The sequence below is a fragment of the Gekko japonicus genome, unplaced genomic scaffold (genome assembly GCF_001447785.1).
Source record: "Gekko japonicus isolate JY-2015 unplaced genomic scaffold, Gekko_japonicus_V1.1 scaffold131, whole genome shotgun sequence".
Lineage (NCBI taxonomy): Eukaryota > Metazoa > Chordata > Lepidosauria > Squamata > Gekkonidae > Gekko > Gekko japonicus.
In genome coordinates, this window is record NW_015167061.1 from 2,969,255 (window position 1) to 2,979,445 (window position 10,191).

Below are 10,191 nucleotides of genomic sequence, written 5' to 3' on the forward strand. Positions count from 1 at the left end.
GGAGCAGAGGCCTTCTAGCACCTCATCGTGGTGGTGACCGGAGCGGCTGCATCTCTCGGGGAAGCAGGAACCTCCCGGAGTCCCGGAGGAGGAGGAGGAGGAGCCAACCGACAAACTGCTTCTTTTCAAAGCCACCAGATGAGGATTAGCCCGGAAGAGGGGGAGGGGAGGGGACTGAGGCGGGGGGGGGCAGCTTTGGGCCCTGCCCCCTCCCCAAGCGAGCCTGAGGGCCTAGCTGGCAGCCCCCCCCCTGCGCACACGCACACACCCCTTTGGTGATGCAGCACTTGGTCTGCCCCAGGGGTCCTGTTCAGCATCGAGGTGGTGGCATCCCACTTCGCCGTCCGGGACTACTGGAGGGGCTTCTTTGCCGCCACCTGCGGGGCCTTCTTCTTCCGCCTCCTGGCCGTCTTCAACAGTGAACAAGGTAGGAGATGAAAGGCCAGGCGGCAGCAGGAGGAGGAGGAGGAGGAGGAGGCCACAAAGAAAAAGGGCACATAAGAGGGCGGCCGGGACAGACTGAAGCTGACCCTGAGCTGGAAGAGAGTATTTCAGTCCAGCTTGGAGAGCAAACACAAGCTCCTGTGCCAGGCAACAATGTCCACTTGCATAACAAATGCCTCTCCATCGTGGCAAGCACAAACTAGCAAGCGTTGCCAAAAGCTTTCCAGACAAGCTGGGGAGGGGTGCGTGGCCTGGGATTCAGGGAAAGCGCCATGGGTGCATAAGGGAGGGGCCTCAGCTCGCAAGCAGGTAATGGCAGACCTGTGGGGGGGGGAGAATCAGGGAGGTGGAAGGGAAGTTGGGAGGGGGGAGACGGGCCAAGAGGCTCCGGAGGCGGCGGCGTCTCCCCCCCGCCCACCCCCCACTTCCTTCTCCTGCCCTCCTCTCTCCCCTCCCAGAAACCATCACGGCCGTCTTCCAGACCAGTTTCAAGATCAACTTCCCCTTCGACCTGCCGGAGACCCTCTTCTTTATGCTCTTGGGGTGAGGGGGGGGGTGGGCAGGAGGCTCCTCAAGGCCCTCCAGGGCAGCCCTGGGGTGGGGTGGGGTGGGGGGAAGCCACCCAAGGGGGAGCGCACTTCAGCTTCTCCTCTCTGCTGCAGCATCCTCTGCGGGGCCGTGAGCTGCGCCTACCTCTTCTGCCAGCGCTGGTTCCTGGGCTACGTCAAGAGGAACTCCTTCACCGCCAAGCTGCTTGCTGCTGAGTAGGCCTCTGAGAGGAAGCCCCGTCCCCCCATGGGACAGAAGAGGGCTGAGGCCAGCAGGGAAGAGGAGCCCAGGCCTCGCAGGGGGCTGTCTGTGCACATATGCAGCAGAGCCCAGAGGCTCTCGGGCGCCTCCTTCACGGGTCCGTGGCGCCCTGCCTGCCCGACCTGGCTGCGCGTTGACAGGTGGCTAATAAAGGATCGGCCACTCCGGGAGTCCAGTCAGGCTGCAGAAGCAGGGTGCCGACCGCAGGAGAAATAAGTAGAACATACCAAGAAGTCATTTTATACCTGATAAAAATTTTGGACTTTGCTTTAGGGGGCAGCCATCAGGCCTGGTCAGCATTCTGGGCGTGGCTGTGCACATCCCTAAAAGACCCCCTTCTCCCCCCCCCAAAAAAAATCATGCAGCGTTGTTCTTAATAGTAGGCAAGCTTTCAGGTAACACAGAGCTGTTCACAGATTTCTGTGTCTCTCCCAAAGCCTGCAGATTCTTCCCTGAACCAAGCCTGGCCCCGCCCAAGATGGCTGCAGGAAGCTGGCCTCGGGTGCTGCGGGGCCTGCAGTCCCACCCACAGGGTCGACCTTTGGGACCGGCATCCTTTCCTGCTCCGGAGAAACAGCCCTGACTCCCCCCCTCCCCCCTCCTCCTTCCCCAGGAAGCCTCTCTACTCCGCCCTGGTGGCTCTCCTGCTCTCCTCCGTCACCTTCCCCCTGGGCCTGGGGCGGCTCATGGCTTCCAGGGTAAATGGCGGCTCTGGCTTGCCGGCAGCATCGGATCTGACGGGGCCTGTGGTGTGGCGGGGGCAGGCAGGGGCGAGGGGAGAGGCACTGAGCCATCAGGGCCAGGCCCCGGGACCTCGAGCACGGGCAGAGTGCCTGTCCATGCCAGGGAAGAGCCCAAAGGTGGGACGGAGGGGACATCCTCAGGTGGCCTCCAGGTCGACGGGAGGGAGCAGCAGGTCTGGGAGCTGGAAAGCAGACAGCGTGGCACAGGAGGACGGGTCGCCTCCAGTCGTCGGACTTCCAGAACCCAGGAGCAACCACCCATCGTTCCCTCCGCCGACCAGCAGCCGTGGGGGTTCCGGGGAGCCGGAGCCTCGTTTGTGGGCCCCAGAATGAAGGGGGAGGCCTCCAGCTGGGCCTGATCCTGGCGGCTCTCGTGGCAAGCGGGAACCCCCTGCGGGGAGCGGGTTCCGCACACGCACCTCTTGCTGCTGCCGCCGGAGGTGACGGGTCTCCTCCTTCACAGCTGAGCATGAAGGAGCTCCTGACCTCTCTCCTCGACAACCGCACCTGGGGCATCCTTTCCCACAACGCATCCCTCGACAGGCCTCTTCACGTCGATCCCCGCGACCTCTGGCTGGAGTGGTGGGATCCAAACATCACGGTCTTCGGCTGCCTGGTGGTCTTCCTGGTGATGAAGGTACCCCGTCTCTCCACTCCGGGAAGTCTCCTCCTTCTTGGGACTGCTTGACGCCACCACAGACGAGGCTATGGCTTCCCTGGGTCTGCACCAGGGAGCCTGGAGTGTCTGTCGGGGCTTCAGCCACCCAGTGCTATGCTGGGGATTATTAGGAAGGGTATTGAAAACAGATCAGCCAATATAATAATGCCCCTATATAAATCAATGGTGAGACCTCATTTGGAATACTGTGTGCAGTTCTGGGCACCACACCTTAAAAAAGATATTATAGCTTTGGAAAAAGTGCAGAAAAGGGCAACTCGAATGATAAAAGGGTTGGAACACTTTCCCTATGAGGAAAGGTTAAAGCGCTTAGGGCTCTTTAGCTTGGAGAAAAGACGACTAAGGGGTGACATGATCGAGGTTTATAAGATTATGCATGGGAAAGAGCAGGTAAAGAAAGAGGTACTTTTCTCCCTTTCTCACAATACAAGAACCCGTGGGCACTCCATGAAATTGCTGAGCGGTCGGGTTAGAACGGATAAAAGGAAGTACTTCTTCACCCAAAGAGTGATTAACACATGGAATTCACTGCCACAGGAAGTGGTGGGTGCTACAAGCATGGACGGCTTCAAAAGGGAATTAGATAAGCATATGGAGCAGAGGTCCATCAGTGGCTATTAGCCACAAGGTATAGCTAGGGGCTCTGGGGCAAGTGATGCTCTGTCTTCTTGGTGCTTGGGGGACCACAGTGGGAGGGCTTCTAGTGTCCTGGCCCCACTGGTGGACCTCCTGATGGCCCCTGGTATTTCTGGCCACTGTGTGACACAGAGTGTTGGACTGGATGGGCCTTTGGCCTGATCCAACATTGGCGTCTCTTATGTTCTTATGTTCTTATGGTAGTTCCCACCGGCCTCGGGTGCTTTTCTGATTTAAACACAAAATGCAGCCGCGGCGCGAGACCGTTCATCCACACGAATGGCCACTATCCTCATGGCTTCCGAAGGATCTGGTCCCTTTACGTTGCCTCCCTTTCCCCTGGCTTCCGGACTACTTCCCGTCCTTTCTGTGGCAGGCCCCGAGAATGTGTCGTTAATGTTAGCTATAACCTCTTGCGTGGCGTGGGCATGGGTCTGAGTAGGCAGAACCCCTCTGACGATTTTACTTCGTCTTCTTGTCGTGGAATTTCTTCACACTTACAAAACAGTAGAATTATTAGCCGTGGCTTTGCCTGCAAAGGGAAAAGCAGCGGAGGAGTCTGTGTTCTGTTTGGCTGGTGATTCTGCGCCAAGCCCCGAAATGCAAATCCCCGCCCTCAGCGCCTTCATCCAGCCCTCAAACGACCTCTCCTCTCCTGGAGGCCCCTGCTGACATCTCCCCCCCCCCCCTCCACACCAGTCGCCGTCTCTCTTCCAGGCCTTCCCCCCCCCATTTGGCACACTGGGGGGGCTTCCCACTTCTTCTCTTCCTGAGCCTCACGTGAGCTTTCTGCCCTGGGGGGGGGGGGGGGGCAGGCAAAGCCTCCTCCTGCTTCCCTTTGCCAGCCGTGGGCCCCTTCCCTCTCAGCCACTCGGATGCCCGTGCGAATTCTGCCTCGTCGGGAGCGGAGTCCCAGAGCCTTGACGCCCGCAGACCACCGTCGCTCTCGCTCTCCTTGATCTTAACAGTTCTGGATGCTGATCCTGGCTACCACCATGCCCATGCCAGCCGGATATTTCATGCCCATCTTCATCTATGGTGCGTGCCCCCAACACCCCCTACACACTGGGTGGGTTATGCCGCGGGTGGGCAGCCACCAGAGCAGCAGGGAGACACCAGTGGGGAGCAGCAACGGTGCGGGAGCGCCCTTCAGGAGCGCCTGACTCCTTGTCCCCCCGCAGGCGCTGCCCTCGGCCGCCTGGTGGGAGAGGCCACGGCCTTCCTCTTCCCCAGGGGCATCACCTCGGAGGGAGCCACGAGCCTCATCAACCCCGGAGGGTACGCGCTAGCAGGTGCGTCAGGAGTGGCCGGGGTGGGGTGGGGGACGCCGGAGAGACTCCGCGGGCCCCCTGGGTCTGCTGCACGGCAGAGTCAAGCCCCTGTGGCCCCACAGGCTTCGGAACAGCCCCCGCAGTTAGCCCGTCTTCCTGGGCACAAGGGAGTCCGGAGCGTCCTCACTAGACCACCGCTCCCCGGGACAACCTTGGGCACTGACGGACGGGTGAGGAGGGGTGGCTGCGCCCTCTTGCTGCTGCTGCGGCTGCTGCTGCTGCTGCAGGGGCCGACCCCTTTGCGGCTTGAGCCCGCCGGCAGGAGCCATTTCGGCCTTTCCCACAGGGGCAGCTGCTTTCTCCGGCGCGGTCACCCACACCCTCTCCACGGCTTTGCTGGCCTTCGAGATGACGGGGCAGATCGCCCACATCCTGCCCGTCCTCCTGGCAGTGCTCATCGCAAACGCCATCGCCCAGAAGTCCCAGCCCTCCTTCTACGACGGCACCATCATCGTCAAGAAGCTGCCCTACCTCCCCCGCATCCGGAGCAGACACATGGGGTGAGCCGCCGCCGGCCCTGCCCGGAACTCCCAGGCCGGGGAGACGCAGCGGGCTGTGACCACTACTCAGCAGCTGAGGGCCGGCCACTCTGCACATGCACAGAGCCGTTCTGGCTTGGTGCAGAATGGTTCTCTGGCACCGTACAACAGGCTCAGCGGCTTCTCTGGCTGGCCTCCCGGTGTGTTCTTTGTCTTGATGCTCTGAGCAGTCCACTCCTGGAGGCCTCTGCGTGAATTCACACACCTGTTTTGCCGGAGCCTGTCCCCCCTTCCACTCACTTCCTTGGGCAGACAGTCTCCTTTCCCAAGGAAAGCTTTTGCCTTTCGTTTGTGGCTTCCCTGGCTTGGGTCCTTAGGCGTGAGATCAATGCGAAGGGTGTGCCTCCCTTGGCGGGGGGGGGGGGGGGGGGGAGGAATCCATGTTTTCTCCACAGCAAAGATACAAGTACACAAACAAACAAGAAGAATTAACCACTGGCCAAAAGCCTCAAAATGCAAACAGAACCAACAAGCCTACAGAACCTATGTCAAACCACTGCCCCGTGTAGCCGCCTCCCCCCCCCCTTTCCTTCCTGGGAGGTTTCCTTTGGTCGGGATCCAAGGTCTCTGGGGGGGGGGCGGAAGCGGCTACGGCTACTCTTTCTCCCTAGAGCAGCAGCTAAACCTGCTCTCTCCGCCCCCCAGCTCCTACAAGGTCACTACGCAAGAGTTCATGAGCACGGAATTCCTTGCCCTGCCCACGGATGCCACCTTCCCAGAGATCCTCAGAGCAGTCACCTCCACGGAAGACCTGGAGTATCCAGTGATTGACAACACGGGTAGGCGGGATCTGAACGCTGCCCCGCCCCTGGATCCTGGCAGCGGCGCAGATTCCCGGGGTCAGTAACGCCAAACCGAGGGGGGGGGGGGCTGGCAGGAAGCCCCTCTGAGCCAGGCCTGCCCTGAGCCAGAGCTTGGAGCGTCCTTGCTGAATCAGCACGAGGGTTTCTGCCCACATCAAGAGAGCCAGTCCTACAAGAGAGGCACGTGCGGACCCTGGGAACGGACCCCACGTTCGCTCTTGCGGCTCACCCACCCCACGCTCAGGAGGCCACAGAGGGCGGGCTGCTGCCCCAGGGACCGAGGGGGGGGGCTGGGAACAGGAGGGCTTCCAGCCCCCCCACAGCCAGCCGCCTCCCCTCCTCCTGCAGAAACACGGATGCTGGTGGGAACGGTGCAGAGATCGGAACTCATCCAGCTCCTCCAGACCAGCGAGGAGGAGGAGGAGGAGGAGGAGGAGAGCAGCAGTGGCAGCAGCAGCCGGCCCCCGAAGAAGGAGGAGGAGGTGGGTCCACTCCCCACACTCCCCGCTGTTCCAGGGATGGCTTCTGCCTGGGAGAGAGGCACCCCCTCCCCAGGCCCCTCTGCCCCCCCAGCAGTCCTCCCGGGAGGGAATCCCGGCCTCCCTCCCGCCGCTAGCCCTGGGCTCCAGCCCCCCCTCCTTCACGCAACGTTCTCTTGCACAGACGCGGCCCCACCAGACCTTGGGCACAGGCTGCACGGTCCATCCGGTCACTCTGCAACTGTCACCTTGGACGTCCCTCCACCAGGTGAATCTGAGCATCGCCCACCCCCTCCACTCCCCCTCCTCCCCCATAACCCACCGGAGGCCTGCAGGGACCTCTCCGGATGAGCAAAAGAAAAGGGGGGGGGGGAGAACTGAAACAACAGGACACCCCTAAGCAGTCCTCTACGTGCCCTTTCCCAGCGAGCGGCCTGTCGGTCTCCCCCGGGGGACAGTCCCACGCTCCGTGGCCACTCCAAGCTCAGAAGAGCCTGGGCGGGGGGCGGGGGGCGGGGGTGCACCCACTTCTGCACTTCTTACACACAGGAGGAGGAAGCAGGTCTGAGAGGGCTGTCGCCAGGCAGGGGCCTTCTGCACACCTCGCAGGGCAACCGGTGCCAAGAGAAGGCGGGACAGGATGAGTCCTGCTGCTTCCATTCCATCTTTCCTTCAGCACTTTTGCTTCAGCTGAGGCCTGGTCGAAGGGGACGGGCCCCTTTGGGACTCTGGACGGCTTAGGGATCCTCTGACCCTCTCCTTTTGTCATTGTCCCCCGTTGTTTCTCTCTCTCTCTCTCTCTCTCTCTCTCTCAACAGGCACACAACCTTTTTGAGTTGCTGAATTTGCAGCGGGCATTTGTCACCCAGCTCGGAAAGACAGTGGGGGTTGTCTCCAGGAGCGAGGTACCGGGCCCAGGCGGGGAGGGGGAGGGGGAGGGTGTCCCCGCCCGGGTGGGTTCCTCCTCCTCAAAGTGCCCTGCAGGCTGGCTGCACAAGCCTACCCAGGCCCCGCTGCTGCGACAGCTCTCTCCACATCTCTGCCCTGAGGAATCTGACCCTTCCTGGGCCCGCGTGACATCACCGCTCACTGACCCTTTAAAGCCCCCAGGAGCCAGACTCCGGCCTGCCTCAACGCCTCCCTGGGCCTCTTTCTCCTCAGATCAGGAAAGCCATCGAAGACCTGGCAAACCCCAAAGCCCCAAAATAAGGAAGAGACTCCCGGCCAGGGGCCCCCAGCCCTGCCACCGACAACAGACGCAGGAAACACATCGTGGAAGCTGAGGACTCGCCTTCCTTCCGTCTCTCTCTCTCCCTCCCCACGGCCGAGGGCAGGGAGTCCCATTCGAGTCTGACTCACACCGCAAAGGTCTCCTTGGCCTCTCAGGTGTTCCTGGACGCCTAGAGCCTCCCTGCCCCCCCCCCAGGGCCACCTGCTGGGGCCAGGCCTGCTTTCTCCCGGCAACTCTGCCCCCTCCCCCTCCTCCTCTTCCCCCCTCCCCCCACCGTGTCAAATTTTAGATTGTGAGGTCCTCAGGCCAGGATTACCTTTTCAGTTATGCATACGAATTATTATAATAATGTTCACACAAAAGCACTGGAATAAACTTTAAACGATATCTGTCGTGTGATATTTCTTTACTGACAGCTGTCTATGTTGCCTGTGGAGTGGGGTGGACAGGCACCCATACCCACTGCATCTCACCTGCAACGCCAGTCCCCAGCCCCCGGCAAGCGCTCACGGCAAAGACCTGGGAGCTGTGACAGATCAGAGCCACGACAACTCGCCTGTCGAGTCACCCACAGCACCAAACCGAGAGCCACTGCTGGCCACGAGGCTTGAGGCAGGAGGGGGGCACTGCGCTCCCTCACGGGCAACTGAGGATGCCAGCTGGCTGTGCCGACACGGACTGCAGTGGGACCCTGACCCCTAGAAAGGCCTCGCTCTGGATGCACAGGCGCAGCGCACTGCAGAAAGCCAGTGTGTGGTGCAGAGATCCCAGGTCTGCATCATCCCCACTCTACTACTACAGAAGCTCACCCGAAGACCTCCGGCCAGGCACCCACTCTCAGCATAACCTACCCCACAGGGTTGCTGTGAGGAGAGAATAAAGGGGGGAAGGAATGCTTCCCAAATCCCGCGACAGGCCTCTGAGCCTGGGACTGACTCCTGGCCATGGCTTAGGGCTCCCTCTAGTGGTAAAGGACCTCATCCTCCAAAGAGGAGCTGCTGCCCAGGTTGAGCGAAGGGGTTCTTCGCTGCAGCCGCTGGGTGCTGGGTGGGTTCTCCCGCCCCCCTTCCACGGGCAGCGCCTCTGCCAAGTTCCCCATCCTCGGGTCTCCATGAAGAATGCGGGGGGGGGGGGACGACTCGAGGCTGGCAGGAGAAAACGCCGGGAGGTTCACAGCAAAGCTTCCCTGGCAAGCCCCCCCTTCCAGCTCCCCCCCCCTTTCAATCCCTGGATAAACAAAGAGAAGATGGAAGTTGGGCGGACGGGGGAAGGGCTACCTTGAAGCCGGAGGGAGTTCCCGCAAGGGCCCGCGAAAGTCCAGCTCTTCCGCCTCCAGCCGGGGCCAGGCCGCTCATCGTCGCTTCTCTGAGGGCAAACTGCTCGGCAACCCCTGGATGGCGGAAGCCAGAGAGGGACAAGGGTCCATTCAGGGGGCTAGAGATCCAGGACCGCTGTCACTGAAGCAGGGCGCCTTGGGAAGGGGAGGCAGCCTCCGCTGAGGACCCAGTGGGAAATGTGTCTCCCGTGGCCACAGTGGCTCAGGCCCCTCCACAGGCCTCCCTACCACGTCTAAGTTCCTTTGCCCCCCAGGGCGCGCTTGGCTTGCGTACTTGGGACTCCCCTGGGCCCCCAACTAGTACTTTCAGGTTCACACTGAACTAGAGGCAACTGACGCTGGATTGCCCCTGGAGCCAAGTGCTGCCCCTTTGTGTTGGGATTCTGAGATTCAAGATCGATGGTCGTATTGCAAACACAAGAGCCACATTAGTAAAAGAAAAATATATTTACTACAAAACAAAATAAAACATGGGTAAGGTACTTTGGATAAAAGAAATAAAATAAAAGGTTACATACTTGCAGTTACTCTCAGTACTACTATGCTAAAAGCTACATCTTTCTATCTGTGTCGGCTTCTAGAGGAGAGCTTCCTCTCTGGTTCACACAAAGAGCCATAAACCTTGTGAATACATGAATGCTAGATCAAAGCATTTCCACAAACAAGTTGTTAGTTGACCAATACAAAGGTTACAGGTCACTTCATTAGGGTAAACAACTCCCACAAACTTTCCCTCCGTAGAATACATTATGTAACGTAACATCCTGTTTGCCAACAAACAACATTTAACTCTGTATTGGCTGAAGTGTAAGCAACTTGAAACTCCAACACTTCGGCCCCCCAGAAACTGCCTTGATCCTCCGGCCAGAAAGCGCTGGCTAGGGGGGCCCCAACTCTCCAGGCTCTGTCAGCACATGGGAGTCTCAAGGCAGCCATTCCAGTGCCTCGCTGGCCAAGAGGCCCCACAAGTATGGCGGGCCTGGAAGACTTTGCCGCTGAAGTCCGGCTGGGGGGAAGCACGTGCTGTGAATGGAAAACAAGCTCGGTTAAACTAGCTTCCTGCTCTTGGCAGTTTTAGGGCGACCTCCATGCAGGTCTCCCGTCAGTCCTCTGGAGTGCCTGCCCCCCAACCAGCTGCCCCGGTCTTGCTCCAGCCCCCC

At 60.3% G+C, this 10,191-nt stretch overlaps 1 protein-coding gene across 1 annotated transcript in view; it reads left to right on the plus strand.

Moving 5' to 3' along the window:
* Positions 1-7,959, plus strand: part of CLCNKA (chloride channel, voltage-sensitive Ka) — an 11,573-nt gene extending 3,614 nt beyond the window's left edge. The window contains exons 7-19 of the mRNA XM_015412625.1: positions 302-427; positions 903-987; positions 1,107-1,208; positions 1,868-1,952; positions 2,461-2,634; positions 4,281-4,350; positions 4,494-4,604; positions 4,930-5,143; positions 5,828-5,961; positions 6,334-6,467; positions 6,649-6,732; positions 7,283-7,369; positions 7,626-7,959. Of these exons, the coding sequence (XP_015268111.1) occupies positions 302-427; positions 903-987; positions 1,107-1,208; positions 1,868-1,952; positions 2,461-2,634; positions 4,281-4,350; positions 4,494-4,604; positions 4,930-5,143; positions 5,828-5,961; positions 6,334-6,467; positions 6,649-6,732; positions 7,283-7,369; positions 7,626-7,673 (1,454 nt within the window). The 3' untranslated portion in view covers positions 7,674-7,959. The remainder of the gene's footprint in view (positions 1-301; positions 428-902; positions 988-1,106; positions 1,209-1,867; positions 1,953-2,460; positions 2,635-4,280; positions 4,351-4,493; positions 4,605-4,929; positions 5,144-5,827; positions 5,962-6,333; positions 6,468-6,648; positions 6,733-7,282; positions 7,370-7,625) is intronic.
* Positions 7,960-10,191: the final 2,232 nt, after the last annotated feature.